Below are 19,694 nucleotides of genomic sequence, written 5' to 3'. Positions count from 1 at the left end.
CAGTTTGTTGTATTATGCAGAGCGGAGTGTGGCGGTGATCCTGGCGGGTTTCGGGTTTCCTCACAGTGTTTTTCTCCCTGAGGATGAGAAGACAGCCCGCAGGAGCAGCAGCAGCGGTCGCACTCACACTACTACAGGACAGACTGCACTGCGTGATGCAGATCAGAGTCCAAGAGTTGACATCCTGCTGTCAGGAGGTGATGATGGTCTCTCTCCTCGGCTCACCTGCTCCTCTGTCGTGCCCCCAAACGTCACGATGTTAACGTTTGATTCACTTGTTTTTCATACAAGTCGGTACATCACACTGCATCTTCACCGGGACTGCTGACTGTCTTTTTTCCCACAATCACACAGGACATCCAACGCTGGACTGTTCGCGTTAACCACTGGAGGACTTCACATGCGATTTCTACAATGATCTGACGGCTGTAAAGTGAGAGAAACATTAATAGAAGTCACCAGGCGTCGCATCTAATTGGCTGGCCGCGCTGCACATGATGGCCAATAACAACGAGCTACAAGTGAGTTTACCAACTTCTGCTCTGTTATTGTGTTAATGTGACTGCTGGAGCTTCAAGTCCATAAACCTGTGTTTGTAAAGGTCAAATGTGGGAAACATCTGGAGATGTTGTAGTGGTGGGAGGAGGTCTGTGATGGAAATAGTCAAACTGTTGTTTTGATGATGCAATGATGAGATAATAAGAAAGGTGAATATTGAAGCTGCAGTTGAAGGTCAAGTTCCAAAAATGCTAACTCCTACAGTTCCCATGATGCAACTAGATAGTCTTTCATGAGACCCTCCATGCCTGATAAATGACCATCTCAAGTCCACACACCAAATTTGTAACGCATCTGTTATTAAATTGCAGATTTGTAAATATGGGAAAGATAGCCATGTTCACGACTGATGTAAGAGTTACAGCCAACAACTTGCTCATTCATGAATGTACTATTCTGATCAATTAGTTGATGAATGATTTGCAAAGTATAAAACAGTGAAAAGCAACAAATCCTCACAGTTTAAGAAGCCAACTTGAACTATCAATCTGTTATATAAAAAATTTGCAGATTATTTTGCTGTTTATCTAATAATCTTTTCAGCTCTACCCCCCATGATGAGTAAACTGATTGCTGACAAGTGCCCCTTAAATGAACCTCCCTTTGGTTCCCAAATGCCCTGGCCATTGCTCCCACACCTGAACCACACAATTTATTAGACAAAATTAGACCAGATTTGGTAACTGTCATCTAAACACTGTAGGATCCTTTACATAAGTGACAGTATTAAAACCAAAGATACTCACATTACGAGTAAAAATCATGGAAATTCCCCTAAAAGTATTATCATCAAAATGTACCTAAAGTTTAAAAGGTATTCAATCTACAGAAAAATGACATCATTTCATTGTTAATACTGACGCACAGTTGTTCAAGTAGCTTTTCACTGTTGTAGCTGGTCGAGATGAAGCTAGTTTATGTTCTTAATAATGAGGGCGCTCACTGGCTCTCAGCCAAGGCATCAGGGCTCTTCAGAGGTAGTCAATGGGGTCGTGTAAAGAAAAGGCAACTTTTTATTTGTTTTCAAGTGTTTTCGCTAATCTCTGCTTTGTGGGTGGAATGACATAAGCGTTGAGAAACATCGCTTTGATCTAATAATAAGCTTATTGTGTTTTCAATACAAAATATAAAACAGAAAAATAACCAGTAACTAACTTCTCCTGTCAAATAAACACAGTGGAGTAAAAAGTAAAATGTTTCCATCTGAATTGTGTTGGAGTGAAAGTAGAAAGTAGAATAACATTTAAATACATAAGTATAAGTGCCTCAAAATTATACTTTAGTACAGAACTAGTAAGTAAGATACTTTCCACCACTGAACACTGTTGTTATTATTGATCAGCTCAAATAGCAGGAAAGACAGCAGTTCGATAAACTTTGTTTGACACAGTTGTGACAATAAATACACAAAGCATTTGAAGCACTTGGAGAAAACTGTAGAGCAGCCTGCACTTTCTTTATTAAGATAATTATTAACCGGCAAATGTAAAGCAGAATAATATTACAACAAAGGAGTGCTGCTGTCCTGAATATCTGTGCCACCGCTGTGACTTCATTCAGTGGCCAACATATACAAAGAGCCAGTGGACAAACCGGATATTTCCAGGCCAGAGGAGGACTGTACCTCCATTACTAGTGTGACCTTCTAAAAATTTTATTTTACACACAAAAGTGGATAAACACCATTTCACTGATACAATTACTACAGCCATGGCCTCCTCTGCAGCCTTGATACAAACTAGATTTCCCAAAATTAAATGCAACGATTTCCCATTTGTGACACGGCAGTGGCCTCTGGGTGGAGTCAGGGGTGAGTCATGGAAGGCATTGTGGTGTCAGAGCCTCAGGTCTAATGTAGAGGGGTTAGGTTACAGTCACTCTGGTGTCAGCCCGATCCAGGACGCAGCGGAGGGAAGCGTTAAAAATTTATGGCCGGTTCAGCTCATGCCAGGAGACGGCACATCACTGTCACAAACCTTTTCACACAGTTAAACAGAGCATGTGCAGTGGACATTGTAGTTTATTTAGTCAATTTTAAAACCTTCGATTTGCTACAGGTCTACACAGCTGAATGAAAAACAGTGTGTTACAAGAAGGATTATTAATTGATGTGTGACTGCATGTAATTAAAACAATGAACCACTCATATTTCCTGTATCCAGCCCTGTGTGGGTTTGGTGCCCAGTTCTCCAGAAATCAGCTCGTTCACACTCCATCCTTCACACAGTCTATTTGACACTGCTGAATCATTTGTTGTGAGTAAAAACTGACTTCTTCCTTGACATTTAGTAGTTTCCCTGAATGGAGAGGGAGCCTCCAGTGTTTATTGGAAAGCTGCACTGCCTATTTTGGCACTGGAGCAATAACAGCTAATATATAGTGCTTCCTGTAATGTCCAGTGTGTAAGGCCGTCATATTTAAAAGGATCTCCACAAATTTCAAAGATTTGTATAAAGTGTGTTTAAAGGTCTTGGAGGGTACTACTGCCTTTGTGAAAATAGTCATAAAGCCTTTGGTGGCTCCAGAGGAAGCTGCATGTCATCTGATCAATTTCCTCAAATTATGTCACTCAGTAGGCGGGGTGCATTATGGGTAATGTAGGCAGCATGATTTGCCTAAAGTGACATTTGTTTGACTAATAGCTGAAGCTCTTGTCAAGATCCAATTACACTGGATACTGCATTTCACATAATGCAACTTAGTAGGATCTTTTGTTAGACTTTCCCTGCCTAGTAAATGCCCACGTCTTCCATAAACAGTGTGATGGTTTGTAAAGCAGGCTTTCGGTGATACATTTGCATTCTTCACACCCTGACCCAAGATGGCAACATCAGGGCTACTTTCTCAGACTTTAAAATGCTCCCTCCAGAATCACAGAGGTCATAATGTTTTCAGAGTCAGTAGTGCTGTTCTCACTTCTCACTATAAGTAAATTAACTCAATGTGTGAAATGAGTGAAATGCACCTTTTTGCCCAATATCTGTAAGATCTCTTTCGTATTGTACATCATCACTACATTGAACTACAGTAGCCCATGAGCCATATACAGCACAATTAACTGTAGATTTCTGCTGCCCTGCGGTGTCAATGACACATTTGGCCAGATGACTGAATCTATAAGACTTTGACGAGTACCTGAACTGCCTGAACTGGTCTGATGAATTCGGCCTCCCTCTGTCACAATGACAGTGGTTCAGTCATCATTACTGCAGGCCAGCGGACAGGCAGCGAGCAACGACTGATTGAGATCAAGGGGCCATGTTGGTAATGATGATAGGCTGGACCGAGGCACAGCGGTGTGCTGATTGAGCTGGCTTCATCGCACACTTCCCTTTTATTTCTCCTGAATACCTCATCAAGCCTTTACTGTTGCCTCCTATTCGAGGTCAAGACTGCTGGGCGCACAGAGGAAAACAGCTGACATGACCCTGTCTATGTTCTCCTACTTCCTCCCCCTTGCTTTTTTTAAAAACACATTATTCATGTATGCACAGAAGGAGGCCGTCAGTGTCACCATCAGTGTAAAGTGTATCTTAGCTGTTAGTGTTTTTCTGCCCTCTCTATCTCGTTTGCCGCTCTCGCATTAATGCTGGCCCTCTTCCTCCTTCAGATGACTTTAAGGAATGTAAATCAAGTCTCCTGCTGAGGATATGAGCTCTGCACTGAGCCGATAATATAACATACACTCTGCGGCCGCCCGCTCATGAATTCTTTATTTCTGTTAGTTTCCTGTAGTTATTATCTGTAAGTCAGAGGAGCTGATTCTTCACTCAGTGGTGAGCAGCAAAGATCCCGACCAAATGACTTTTTTATTGATCATGCAAGAGAGCAAAAGCAACTTTGTCCATTTCTTTAATGGCATCGGAGGACTTTTGATTTTAGAAGCACTACATGCCGAGGTCTGACGGTTCCATATATGTTATAATACACAGTGATGTCTTGCATCACATTCGCCATAATGTTTATCTCCAGCTGCCACTGCTATCGATAATAGGATTAGGCGACTGTGGACTTCGCTGTGTCTCTGACCTCCTACGAGGGTAGCATTAGTGCCCTCAGTCAGACTCACACACATATACAACCACCCCCCCACCCCCACATCCAGTCCATCCAGCCTGAATCCAGGATTACACTGTGTCTGCAAAAATCTGTCTCTCCTCCCAGACACACCAGTAGACAAGCTTGTATCTGTTGCAACACAGATTTGATGCATTGACGGGACATCTTAATGGCATTCATCAATAAACCTGATAGGTGCCTCCAGCCCTAAGCTCGCTCATTAGGGTGCAGTCGAGCGGTTCCAGTAGTGCCAAGGAGGAATGCTGATATCTAAAATGCCAATGTGGAGAAAAAATCTGAAAAATTCAAAGTATCCCTTCAGGCTGGTGTCCATGATTCCCTGTGTTTTCATGCTGGTCTAATGGCTGCTTCTACTGACCTTTCATCAGGCCCATTTCCATTTAGCTAACCAGTCTGAACACCAGCTGTTGTTACTATATGCCATCCATCCACCAAGCTTTCAGAGGATTAGTTATCACCAAGCAAAAAAAAGGAAGAAAATAACAAAATACAACAGAGATCCTGGTGAAGGATAGACTTACTACTGGTTGCACTGGTTACATTTCCTCAGCTACATTTTGGCTTTTTCTAAGCTGGTTGTGTGTTTTAGAGCTTTAAGGGATTGCGGTATTACAGGATTGAAGAATGTGCTGCTAAGAAGGACAAGTTATAGAATTGGTGTTACGCTGGGGGAGCAACATATCGTAAATTCAATCTGGAAATGATATTTCTCTCAGTATGACTTGAGGATAGGAAGGTCACAAAGGAAGGGAGCCATTTAGGAGCCATGTGTTCGCCTGAGAAACAGACATTGATTGGTTGTTAAAGTAGTTTTGTAATGCCAGTGGGCACTGAGGCTCAGCTCTGCTTGTGAAATAGCTTACGCTGTGGTGTTTGTCCTCACTCTGAGGTAAAAAGGGCAAACAAGAAAGAGGTTTCATATTGAATCAGCAGAATAGCATTTAAGTAGAGCTGATCGATACTGACAAAATCAAACATGATATTATTGATTTAGTGCCTTAAACTGAAGACGTGCTGCTATTTTGTTTTGATTTTGACCCTTTCAAACATTTGACTTAAAATTATGGAAGGTAATTAGTTATTAAATTGTTTAAAAAAAAATCGAGAAAACAACCTCGCTACTAGATCCCTTGAGTACCTGTTCTGGATCATCATTATGATCTTTGTCAGCAGATGCAGTTCGCCCAGTTGACAGTATTTCCAAAGTGAACGATGAAGCAAGAGGAACTTTTGTGACTAACTAGCACTAGCATGTTAATTGCTGGCTATCACGTAAGTGGTTGGCTCATCAGGTACAGTAATCCATAAATCACCAAGCCTTTAAAACTAAATATTTCGAGAAACACGCACAGATTAATTTAGCTGTGACACTCCATGGTGTGACCAGGCCTTAACTGAAGGAGGCAGCTACTCAGAGATGGCAGCACCTGGCAGCTGGAAGCCAGACTTCTCTTGTTTATTTAGGAGGGACAATGCAAAATATGTATATTGTACCAGATCTAACTTAAAACTAACTTTCATCTATAGTCTCTTGGTGGAGCTTGGTACGGATGCATAGGTTACAGAGGAAAACGATGAGTTGTAGTATGAAAAACACCCTGAAATAAACATCTGAAAAGCAATACTAAATTCCCACTAGGGCACAGACAGCAATGCCAACACCATTAAAAACGGAGGTTTTAAACAGAAGGTTCATCAGTATAAGAAATTCCCAACCAAACACTAGGGACCAATACTGTCTGTACTCAGTGTATTTTAGCTGATTGTCCTTCAACCATGTTTTTAAGTTAACTTTGCTCCATTAAATGTTTAAATCATGGCAAAATGTGGTCCTGGAGATGCCTATTGTAATGGGAACTACTACAGTCTGTCCGTGAATTATATATAGCATTACAACAGGGCAAGACACGGTCACAAAACTTTACAGGTGTGTAGTTGAGATCAAAATGAAGGCTGAGTTTGAAGATGGGTGTGTAGTACTCAGTACTCATGGGTCAGAACATCAACATGTCCATCGCAGCTGGTGTGAATCCATCATAAGATGGTCTCTAGTTAGAAACTGATGCAGAAAGAAAGAGAGGAACCTGTGCTGTGTGACCTGATTGTGGTTACACCTGAGGCACATGAGATGAGTTATCCCGCCACTGTGCATAGGTCATGTGATAGCCTCTGTGTTGTGCTATGGGAGTGGTGTTGGGTTTAAGGGGAGCACAGACCTGAGGCTTCACCAGAGTGGCGGCGCACTCGGCTGTGATGCCGCCCTCAACAGTGGACTGTCTGTTCCTGTCAGCCCAGAGGTCGTAAAAGTGAGACAGACAGGGGAAAAAACAGCTATTATTACCTACTTGAGACGGGGAGACAGACAGGTAGTCCAACAACAAGCTTGCCCTTCCAAATGTAACCCAAACTGCAGCCATTGTTGTTATTAAAGTCTCTCAGGCTGGACTGCTGGAACAGTGGGATACTGAGGCACAAATAGCAGCCAGATGCCATTGTGATTTTTTTTTTTTTTTTTACCCAGCACCAATAATGCGCAGGAGATTATGGGAGTTGTAACTGGAGGAGTATAAATAGTCTGTAATGAATAGGATGCTGCATCTTCAGGGGGAAGTCCAGAGAATAGACAGAAAAGAGAAAGTTCTGAAGAGATGTGTGGCTGGTAGTTTTGGGACTTTACCAACTGTCTTCTTTGCAGCTGCTGCCATGTGATTTGTTACTGGCAGTAAAGCAGTATTATGGGCTCTGTCTTGATCCTCTTCTTTCACATGACTCTAATTTTGGGCTCATTATGAAGCGTAGCTTGCTATATTTGCTTCTGAATGTTCATGCCTTTCATTTTAATGGATAAGGCTTCTAGTTTTTTCTAAATGACAATATATTCCATGAAATGACCAAACATAATAGTGAATTAATCCTTCAACAATAATTGTATAATAAAGTATGGTATAATGCAGTATAGTTTATATAGTATACGTAGTTTACAAGGTACAGTTGTTTATCATTTCACAACACTAGCATTGCAAAACGAAACTAGGTTTGAGTCTTTTTATGCTACATTACAGAAAAAACAAAACAGTATTTTATAAAGTGGAGTGGAGAATGAATCATGTTGTCTCACAGCCCAAGGAATAAAGTTGCTCTGTAGTGTGGTGGTATGGCAGTGGGTACCTCTGTATCCTTTGGGCTCTGTGGAGACATCTCACGTCACTATAGTACAGATGTTTGATGTTTAGCTGTTAAAATATTTTTACCACCATCACAATGTTCAGCGTATTAACATGCTAACAATGTCACTGAGGCTGATTGGAATATCATTGTTTGTTTTTTTTACCTAAATTTTGACCTAGTGATTGTGCTAATTGAACAGTAAACAAATCAACAAAATTGTTACAGTTAATCTTTATGGGGCCAGTGGGAGGATATGGTAATGGACCAAATTTTACAGCAGTCCATCGAACAGTTGTTCAGATATTTCAGCCTAGACCAAAGAGGTGAACCAACTGACAGACAGACCAACATTGCCATCCATACTTCCACGCTGCTAGTGTAGCTAAAATCTATAAAAAGAAATTTAAAAAACGAGCCACACTGTTGCACACTGTTCCTTCAGTGTTTGCACTGTAGTTTATTTTGAGCTGATCCCACATACACCATCCGGCCATAAATATTCTCTAGTGCATCAAAATATAGTCCCCAACAAATGCATTATACAGTTGTTACTCCTGTTTGAGTAACATTTGTTCCAGACTACAGTGAGTGGCTGTAGCTATTAAGACTTTTTTACTTTCAAACTAATTAAACGATGTAGGAAGAGTAGGAAAGAATTTAATTCTTCAGACTGAATACTAGGATGGCCTTAAACACATTTGGTTTTAGTCTTCGTACTGGATTTATTAAGAATATGAAATAATTCCAGCCTACAAACTGTTGTCTACCTCAGGCCGGGCTCACATTACAGGAGTGTCCGGATTACAGACTCATCAGGGCCACCCTGATAAATATCGAACATGTTTGATATCTAGGATTCAAAGTCCGGACGACAGCGATTGTCATTACGTAATTTCTTTCACAACAGCCAATGAGAGAGATATCCCGGAGCAGCTGACTGTGTTGCCAAGATACAGTAAACAAACCTAGCACTTGAGGCTAGTATGCAAACGTTAGTTTGCAAACGTTAGTTTGCATACTACTGTTGACAGAAAATAAAACCAACAGTTAAAGTCTCACCTCGTTTTCTCATTGAAGAATAGACAGCCTTTGTTGACCGCATCACCCCGACCATTTTATCATCTAGATGTGTTTCACCTGCTTTTTTCTCACTGCAAAGTATTAAAGTTACTACAGCAAGTTGTCTCTATTTGTTTACATTTGAGATCAAGTGAGAGGGATAACGTGAGGCGCTGCACCGCTCCCTCTGGCACGATAATCTTAACAAAATCCTGTAGTGTGTGTTGCGCCATTATTTTCAAGTTGTGTATTGTGTGCAGGTTTGAGATTAGAGAGAACATCTGTGAAGATTCTCTTTATGTGCGTGATGCAACCTGATCGGTTCGGATTTTAAAAGTCTTGTAGTGTGAGCGCAGTGGAGGACTGAATGTAGTACAGCTGTCACAAATGGAAATGGAAATTTTCTGGGGATGTGCAGATGAGCCACTGCTGTCTGTGAACTACAATGACCTAGAAGCTCATTGCCTTCACTAATGGGGTCTTGATTTCATTAACCATTATACTGTAATTAAAATAACACAGATCTGTAAACATGTGTGCAGCGTGTGTGTTTTTCCTCCACTTACCCTGTGTTTTAAAAGTGCCACGCTATCGTAATCAACAGCATCAGTAAAGAGGGATAATCATCTGCATTATAGAATGGACCTCTTATCCCCCTCAGCCCTTCTGCCATAATCATTTTTAATCTGCTTTCCATGTCCATTACCAACATGCCTGCTCGACCATGCCATTACATAGCGGGGCTCTTTCCGCTCCCCGTGTCCCCTCCTGACCGCTGTAGGTGACTTGGGAACATACTGCATGTAGACTAAAGCATCTGCCATAAAGCATGTAAGTGGACATGTTATCTTCCAGATACAGGAGTAAGAGATGGATAGGCAATCTTGTTAACCACAGATTTAAACGCATGTGTGTGATTTTCTCCCATGGACATCCGTGTATGATTTACGCAACATCTGAGTTTAGATTTTTACCCAGGCAGCGGGGGATATGCTAATGGATCATCTATCTCATTCATGTTTTGAACTGTCGGATTCCTCTGAGATTTCAGGGCTGTTAGATGCTGAATTATGGAATTGAACACAGCACTGGAAAATCTATATTTAGTGCATGGTGGTACAGCACTTTTCATCTTTCTTTTAACCTTTCTGCTGGAAAACTTCTCCCGCCTTTACCTGTGCTATCCTAGCACCATGTGCATGTTTATGTGTGTGTGTCTATTTGCCTGTAGATTGAAAAAGTAAGAAAGTCAAGCAGCAGCATGGGTTTTTCGCCAGACACCATCTGTATCCCTCAGTCTATCCCTGTGGGCTCATGTCACTAGAAGGAGGAAGTGTAGGATATTCTGTTAATATGGACCCTGAGATGGCTGGACGGCTGCAGAAAATCCCCACGTCAGACATCATGGCCCCATCACACAGCGCTGTGCAAGCCTCACGCCTAAGCTGGTAGCAACTTAATACTCAAACACTTGGCATCAAACGTTTAACTACTTTTTCAGATTACAGTCCTCCATTGAGGCTTCTGTCTTTATGCAGCTCAGACGACTCAGAGTGTGTTCTGATTTGTTCAGGATGGATATCATTCATCACATGAAATATCATTCAGCCCTAGTCCTCATCTAGTCCTCATCTCTCAAAAAACAGGGAGAATACATATGGTCCTGTTTTTGCATCTGTTTTTTATCACCATTTCCGACATCCACCTCCCCAGTCTAGAAAGATAACAACTGGAGCATGACAGTGGTTAAAGTAGCCATGACTGTAAAGTCATGAAGTGCCTCATTAGTTCCCCTCTGAGTAACACCCTTATTCAGGTTGACTGTTGTAGGTCAACAACTTTGTTTGCTGCCTTTTTTATATGCAGGTAGTGCTCAGTGGAGCATTCACAGAAACGTGGGCTGTGTCTGTTGGATTCACATCCAAGGACCTTTTTACCTCTGAGCTGGTCAGTGCCTGCAAATGACTACTGTTTATTTTATGAGCCTGAATATACTTGCTTAGACACAGCTGCTGGAGAAGGTGACTTTTCAGAAACTTTTTAGTTTTTGCTCATTCAGCAAGTGTATTTTCATATTTTTTCAGCGTCGTCCACCTGTCTTGTTTTCCTCAAGCTGCTGCTACATGCATGACAGAAGTAGATTAAGTATCTGGACTATAGAGCCTTTCTTATTGGGGGTTTATGCTGCCTTATTCCTGTAGAGGCCTGAACAGAGCAACTGTTTGTTGCTGCAGAGTTCACAATGGACAAAGCCGGGAACACAAACACATAAGCGTTTACTGAAGTCTCTTGAGAAGATCGACCCTTTCACAAAGATGCCATTCATGCCGTGGAGCGGACACTGCTGCAGCACACAGTCACAGACAGATGTGCACTGAAACACACACAAGACACTTTCTCACCTAACCTTCAGCACAGTCTTTCTCCTGTTTACTCAGACTGGAAGAATCATCTCCCCTTATGCACGTGATGTCTTCATCAAGCTTTGGTAGTGCAGAGGACATACATACAGCCATGTTGCACTGTAAAACGGCAAAAGGAGATTTGGCAACAGAATTTCTCCTGGAATATGAGGGATTTTAAGGATTAACAGGCAACACACACACTCAGTCCAAGGTACATTGTGTAAGCCGTTAACTCATTCATAGAGGGCCAGAGTTGAAATTGTAATATGAGAGTAGATATCAGCTGGGAATTCTGTGTTTTGTTTAGTTTGTGTTCTCCTGGTCTTAAAGGGGATAATGTTGGTGAACTTAAAGATTAAAATAAGAATTTTCAAAATCGATGCAGCAGGGGCCGAGTTATCCTGACTTCTGTTGTTTTCAAACCCGATGTATCAAATTCTGAAAGTGCAATGAGTAATCCACCGTTAAACAGCCACTTCTCTTGGTTTCAAAGCCTGATGTACGGCTGGGCAATATATACAACTATATACGAATATATACCATCTGAGATTTTGGATATCGTTATATCATGATATGGCCGTGTTGTCTTTTCCTTGTTTTAAAGGCTACATTACAGTAAAGTGATGTCACTTTCTGAACTTGCCACACTGTTCTACTTGTTCTCATACTTGCCTTTACCCACGTATTCATTATATCCACACTGCTGATGATTATTTACCATAACTCTCATTGTGTTGACATTTTGTGAAAGCACCAATAGTCATCCTTCCAATATTGTTGCAATATCAATATCAAGGTATTTATTGATATTACTGTGACTATTGTGATGTTTGATTTTGTTGCCCAATCCTAGCATTTATAAAGTGCTTTTGACGACATTTCAAAATATCAAGAGAGAGCTATATGGTGTATCACGATACAGCCTAAAAATATCCACTCAGTAAAATGCCCCTGTAAAGCAATCAACCAACCTTTTGAAAAGAGAAATACACTTATGCGCCACCTAGAGTTTAATAAAAACATTGGTTCCGACTGTCTTGTATATACAGTCATTTTTCTTTCTTAAAGATATCTTTGAATATGTTTTCTCCTTTTTATTAGACAGGATGAGGTGGGGAGGCAGCATGGAAATAGGGGGAGAGAAATAGGCATCACATGCAACAAAGCAATGTTTTGATTATACACCGTGCAGTGTAACCATTTGGCTACCAAGGCACTTCAACAATGGAAATATGGTAAATATGTAGCTACAGCCAACAGCTGGTTGTTTAGCTTAGAACAAACACTGAATACAGGGAGAACTGTTCCTTTAAGTGCATCATTACATTGAATTATTTTGATATTTAGTCCAATATTTGTCTTTGTCTGTCAGCCGAAAATACAAACCAAGTGGAATGCACCAAATTGTTGTTGAGCAGAGTCACGACCAACATCACACTTAACTCTGCTGCTCTCCAGTCAAATTGGCCCACTTACCCACATAAGAGTCAGCTTGTTCTGCTCACTGAGTGTAACAGTGTCCTGAAGTTAACTCTGCAGACTTCCCTCTGAACTGCCATGTCGCCATAATGAGGAGCAACATTTCCTCCTGTTAGTACTCCCATCATCCATCTGACATTGCCTTACTGTGCTGTTTTATTCATTATTGACCAGTTACAGTACATTAGTCTTGTGTGTGTGTTTGTGTGTGTGTGTGTATGCATGTATGATATGAGTGTTACCGTGTCTTGGTGTTCAGGCCTTCCCTCCATGCGTGTATTATTTATATTATTCATTTGGTATCTGTTTTATTTGCTGTGCAGTGGCATGAGGACATCATTGTGTGTGTGTGTGTGTGTGTGTGTGTGTGTGTGTGTGTGTGTGCCTTCTTTAGAGAGATTAATTGGAATTCACTGTTCACTCCCCCCCACCTCCCCACTCCACCTCAACCTCCAAACAACCCCACACCCCCCCTTAACCCAAATCCCATCCACTGCCTGCTGAATGAGGCTGTGTGCAGACATCAGGATGTGAGGAGAATTTAAAGTTGCGTTTCTCCCAAATTCTGTCTGCCTCACTCTCTCTTTCACATGGAGTGTTTCAGACTACCACACACACACACGCCATTAAAGTGATGAATGCCACTATTAAGAGAAATCGGACCTCATAACTGTACTCTTTCTTGTCCTTTCCTCCTCTCAACAACTTCAGCCCACGGGTCACATTTGTTCCTGCAGCTTCTAACAACATCCAGCCCACATCCACACACACTAATGCTCACGTCATGACCTTGTGTTACGCTGTTTAATCCGCATTTCCTGATGATAAACATATTTTCATCACCAGTAACGTCCTGCAAATCCCAATCCTCCACTTCCCATACAAAAACATCCCTCCCTGCAATATGAGGCTTAGAGAACATTTACAGAATGATTATTATTTTTGGCAACACTACACTTTAACAATTAGGTTGAAAGTCCGCTCCCAAGCTCCATCATTATTATTGTTCCCTGTGAATTGCTGGTGTTGGTGAGTAAGTGAATGAGTAATAAAATGACAGAGTAAGAGCCGGCAGCTGGAGAATTCCCCCACTGCCTCTACCCCAACAAAAAGGACTTAATCTCTATTTTTAGACACAGACGAGCCAAGATGAGCTGACGGGCCATTAAAACTTAATCAAATGGCTTTCTGTCACCCACTGGCAGCACCGGGCAGAAGTCTGTGAGCCAAAATGTGTCACAGCGGAGAATGCATGATAGATTGGCAATGATATGAAGAAATATAGGAAAAAGGCAGCAATGTGAGAAAGGGTGAAGGTGTAAAGCAAAGAAAATACAGGTAGGGGAAGATGAAAGGGGTTGTGGAGAGAAAGAGGCATAAGAACAGCAATCTAAACAATGTGACAGACAGAAAATTTTGTTATTTAATTTTTGTTCATTGGGGTCAGAAGACCTGTCAACAGCAGACCACAATCCTGTATGAAAGAGTATGGTTTCATACAAACATGCTGTGACAATAAGTCTGCCATACTGTAGCTATGACCTTTTGTTATGTTCTTTAGCATAACTGATACAGATTGTTGGTGTACTTTGCGATCACTTCAGGGCTGCAGCTAACCAGTAATTTCTTTATTTACTGATCAATAGTTTGCAAAGGGCCTATACATTTTTGACAAATTTCCAGAATATTTCCGTAATAGTTCCAAGAGACGTTAAGCATGTTTTGGTTAAGAATATGCCCATTATATTGAACTGCAACCATGAAGATTACAAAAATCAATAAAAAATTAGCTTTCACTTTCTGGCATCTAAATCAAAAGCAGGGCTGGCTATTCTCCCAGTTTTTTTGGTCTCCACTGAAGGGAAAAAAGCAACAACAATGTAAATCCTTAAAAACCAATTGTACGCTACCTTTCCAGAATTAAACTGGCAGACAGGCCTAGTTTGCCATTAGGAGTTGAAATCTGTGAAGCATTTGGCATCTAAAGAGAGAAATATTTCCCTCGTACAGTGATAATTGGACTTCCATTCACCAGGTGGCCAGAAACACGACTCCAAGTGAATGCTAATGCGTCTGTTCGCTGAGTAAATAAGCAACTGTTCATCAGCACATAATGATAGACGGCTGATGACTGCCAGTTATCATACACTAACACAATACACTTACCGGCTCGTGAGATTTCCAACAATTGGAACTAGTGACTGTCAAAGCAAACGATAGAAAGATTTCAAAAAAAGGTATTACAATGGAGTCGTGCTGTGGTTTGAAACCACTTGTTTAAACGGAAAGTAATTTCAATTTTTTAAATGAAAATCTGAAAAACAAGATTGGTGAAACTGATGGAGAGTCTGTCATTACAAACTTAAGCTGTGCAGCAAAACAAGCAGCTACTGTAGATTCAATGAAGAGTTGAAACAAGCTAAGACAGGATATTTGTAGTTACTGTCAGTGTCCAATCACTTGATTTTTCTATTCTTACTTGAGGGATAACTTGGATGTTGAGGTAATAACTGCACAGCATGTGTTCCAGGTGACCAGGGTGAGACTGCAACTTTAAGAGCTGTATATATAACTGATTGTGATCTTAGTTCCTGATACTGTGCTCGGCACAGGTTGAGTAACTGCATCTACTTCAGTGGCACAGTGAGTGAGACAGTTTGGTACTACGAGCATCACAGCAGCAGCAGCTCGTGTTTTTGAAGTCCCAGGTTTTCAGTGGAGTTGCTAATGACAGCGCAGCCATATTTGTAAAGGTGAGACAGTATGGATGGATGGGGGCTGCTATATCTGCAGCCACCTGTCCACATCACAAAGGGAGCACAGAGAGCCACAGCTGCTCGGTAAGGAAATGTTTGCCTACCTGCTCACAGATATGGGAGCATTTATGTCTTTTATCAAAATGATACTAAGCGAGGCAAATGTCCGTGTTTGCATATATTGGCTTCACATCATGTTATTTCACTTCCTATTCCCCTATAGCAGTGTGGCAGAAGAAGGAGAACTAAATATGGTTTGGTGCCTCTTTGTGTGTGTGTTTGTCCCTCGCCCTCTCTGTCTATGAACGTGTACCCTTTTGTGTAATGAGTGTGATACAATAGAGATACATAGGGAGCCCAGATAGGGAGCCCAGAGAGGGCCATCTGCCACACAGTAAGAGCTCAGGGGGTCAGTGACCTCGCACTGCAGAGTGTCTGACTCAGATAAACCCATGACCCTGTGTGTCACTCACTGACAGGAAGAGGTCAGACGTCGGACAGCGAAGGGGCACGTCAAAAACAGGCCGAGGGTCTGTGATCAGCCAGTGTGTGATCTCCGCTCGTTCACGTCTCCGAGGTGACGACTCAGCTTGTTGTCCGGCTTCTCTTCTCAATTTAGATTTTATGCAAGCTTCCAAAAAGTCCGTTCAGCTTCCCGTGGACACAGCAGGCGTATGGCCGACTCTTCCTCTGTGTGTGCAGTTTGTTAGCCATATGGCGTGGTGTTGTATCAAGAGGATGCTTGATGTTGTGCATAATTTGTTGAAAAGCAGAGAATGCCTTTGTCGTTTTCTCACAAATTTTGTTCTTCCTGACTTTGTGCTCGTGAGAAAAATTTGGCCTGCTCATAACACAGCTTAGTATCAATGCCTCTCCTCATTTAGATGTCAAGTCCCTCTCAGTAGAAGGTCTGTCTAGTGCTTATAAGTGGATTGTCCTTGACCCCGTCTCTCAGTGTACTTTATTTTCTTGATTCACCTGCATGTCAATACTATAAATAGTCCTGAACATGTATGCATGTATTGTACTTCAGCGATAAGCATGGTCTGATAGTCCATTTAACATAACCACAATCTATCACAACAGCCTGTCTCTCAGTTTTGGAGACCCAGTAGCAGGAAGCAGAGTGGCTGTGAGCTCTCTCACTTACAAAACCAACCGAATGTGTGTGTGTGTACGTGTGTGTGTCTGCACAAAGTGCATGACGCCTCAGTCTCTATCTGGCAAAGAGCAGAACAGGAAGCAGCGAGGTGGGGCTCGGTCTGTGCTGTTCTCTCTTCCTCCCCTCCGCCTCGTTCACTCGCTCCGATTTTAGACTAGCTTTTGATTCCTGGCGGGAAGGACATCCTGGATTTTGAGGAGGCAGGAATAGCACTTGGTGTTGCCTGATTGGTGCGGCTGTCAGTGGCTGGCTGTCTGAGTGAGTGAGTGTGTGTGTGTGTGGCAGGGGACAGAGGATAGGGAGGGGGCCAGGACCGAAGCCAGAGGGAGGCCAAACATGGACAGTGAGGGCGTACTGGAGGACCTGCCAGGGGATCAACCGGTTGATTCCCCAGTACACACTGAGCAGAGTGACACAGAGTCTTCGGTAGGCAACTGTGGCCCGATCAGGCCTCAACATGGCTGCCTTTTCTTTCTTTCGATCCATTACTATGGCCCTTCTCTTTTCTGTCGGCTTCCTTGTTCACTTCCTGTAAAAACATCTCCTGTCTGACAGCGAATCACTTTTGAGTTTTCATTCCTGTCTGCTGTTGTGATTTCGGCCCGCTGTGTGAGCTGTCTTGTATCTCGGTCCAGAGGTTCTTTGTTGGAAAACACCAGGGATTGAGTTGTATTGTGTTTAACAGGAGTGCGTCACAGTTCAAACTCTCCCTTCCTGTCGTTCATGGTGTTTTTCTGCTCTGCTTTCTCGTCTGCCTTGAATGGCTGTGGCCTCCACAACTTCTCCAGCCAGCCACATTAAGACGGATATATATGTTCAGTATTGTACATGCAGACATGTTCAATTCTGTGCATTTGTCATTTATTAAAGTGTCTGTGAGTGTTTCGATCTTTAACAAGATGAGATGTTGTTTTTGAGGTTCTTCCAGACCAAACTGCTTGATAAAATAACACATTTTTGCAGTGTTGTTAATCTTCATGACTTTGTTCGACAACCAGTTTGTGAAACATGTTTAATTACATCAGAGTTGTAAACTGAGAGAGTTTTACCATGACATAACATTGCATTAAATCAGCAGTTAAAATCCTACAAGCACTTGGCCTGTGCCATGTGGTTTGGTCGGTTGCTCAGGCCGTGTCTGACTGTATTGTGTTGCAGATGGATTATGGCTTTAATGAGAGCAGAGCTGTAGCCCCAGCCCCAGCCTGCATGTAGCTGGATGGACACAGAGACCTAAGAAGTTGTAATCAGATCTGCTAAGCTGGATGGCTGGCTGCGTGGTGCAGTGAAAGGCCCTGAGCACCCCGTCATTATACTCTGGCAGAAGGGAGGGGACAGTCCTCAGTGTCCGAGTTTGTGTCTGTGTGCGATCTGATGTCACAACATTAAATGAATGAACGACATCTCCAGGATTTCAAGCCCCCTTTTCGATATTCATGATGAATGTGTGTTAAATGCAACAAACAGTATATGCCTGTTGTAAAGCGTATTATGATCAGTTTAGACTGTGTCAGTAAGCAGGTGACTTACCGGCAATATTTTTAGACCTTTAGGTGCTTTCACCTGTAGTTTCGGCTCATTTGGTCTGAACCAAGGGACAAAATAAAACTTTATCGCATTTAGTTCTGGTCTGGTTTATGTTCAAACTTAATCATTTACAAATAAACCAAGAGGAGTAAACATGGCTGACAGGTCATTCATTAATTCAACCCTTTATTTCTTTTTGATTATCCTGTATCATCAGAAACCATCAGAGAACATCAAATTCTTGTGACTGACAGCAGGTCATGTGGGACTTCAATACTTATTATGTGTATTTATGTTCTACGAGGTGTCATAAAGAGACTGCAAATCAATTGCATGTCATGACAAATGGATAGAGACAAAACAAAATAACAAGTGCCTTGTACAGCAATATTGTGATTATTGTGGAGCACAAAGTCAAATACTTTTAATGGACTTGACAAAATGTCTGGTCAGGGAAAAGCTCAGCACTCACTTGCTGACACACATACATGCTGTTATGGTTACCAAATGACTAAGATCACTTCCACAACAGTTCACGATCAGCAGATTGATTTATTTGTGAGCTTTTGAGATCATGAACATGCACTTAACAAGGACCTGAGCACATTTTAAACGACCTGAACAGGTTAGGTGTGAAAGCATCCTGAGTGTGGTGGTGGTGGTGTTGTTGGGGTTGGTGTAAGAATTCGCATTATTTTGTCCCCTGTCTTGTCCATGAAAACCTCATGTCTAGGTCGACAGTGACAATAGTATATTTTCTTGTGACCAGGATCTGTTTTGGGGCTTTTATGTGAGTATGAGGTCAGATGTTTTTGTTATTTTTTAATTCATAATGAATTTGTGTTAGAAAATATAACTACTGTACTTTTTCTCCATTTCTCAAAACCGAATTAAACAGATTTTGGCCTTTATTCGCGGAAATGGTGTCTAACCTTTAGGTCTCTAGGTGGATGTTTCCTAGGACGTGACATTTGAGAGCCAGCATCATTAGGGGACAAGTGTCCCTGGTGTGCTGTTGACTGGAGCACATCACAGATCTGTAAAGCCGATGAATGTTGATGCAAGTTGTTTTTTAGCAATTTTTCAACAAGCCTCCATAGTGTTGGTTATATATCGTTACTGATTTGAGACGTTTGATACTTTACAGCATTCAATATTTGGAAAGACCCATCATGCTGTTACGTTGTATTTTACTTGGAAAGGGGAAGATAGCCCTGCTAACAAATGTTAGAACCCATTTTTCCTCTTAACGTTACTTTTCGTTCTTGTTATACCAACAGTTACTGAGTCATCCCACACATGCGGGAGTGTTTGTAGCACATCATATAGAGAAGCAGGTCCAGTTAGCATGAGCTGTCTTTGTTTTGTTGACCAGTCTGTCAAAACTCACAGCAGCTGATAGTCCTCTAGCCACCACATCTGTATGGTACATGGAGTAATGTAGAGAATCGCAGTTAGTTTGGAGTGCTGAAATCATCAGCAGAAACAGCATTGACTCTG

The 19,694-nt window shown here is 41.8% G+C and overlaps 1 protein-coding gene across 2 annotated transcripts in view; it reads left to right on the top strand.

Annotated features, from left to right (window-relative positions):
• The first annotated feature begins 397 nt into the window (after nucleotides 1-397).
• The window catches only part of pkn1b (protein kinase N1b), a 35,236-nt gene continuing 15,939 nt past the window's right edge, over nucleotides 398-19,694 (top strand). Inside the window, exon 1 of one of the 2 annotated variants that reach the window (XM_073494971.1) lies at nucleotides 398-521. In XM_073494971.1, the coding sequence (XP_073351072.1) occupies nucleotides 495-521 (27 nt within the window). In that variant the 5' untranslated portion in view covers nucleotides 398-494. Of the gene's footprint in view, nucleotides 522-16,717; nucleotides 17,094-19,694 lie in introns of those variants that run through there. The other variant, XM_073494970.1, reaches the window with a different exon arrangement.

Source organism: Pagrus major, chromosome 23 (genome assembly GCF_040436345.1).
Source record: "Pagrus major chromosome 23, Pma_NU_1.0".
Classification (NCBI taxonomy): Eukaryota; Metazoa; Chordata; class Actinopteri; order Spariformes; family Sparidae; genus Pagrus; species Pagrus major.
This window is presented reverse-complemented; position numbering and strand designations above follow the sequence as displayed.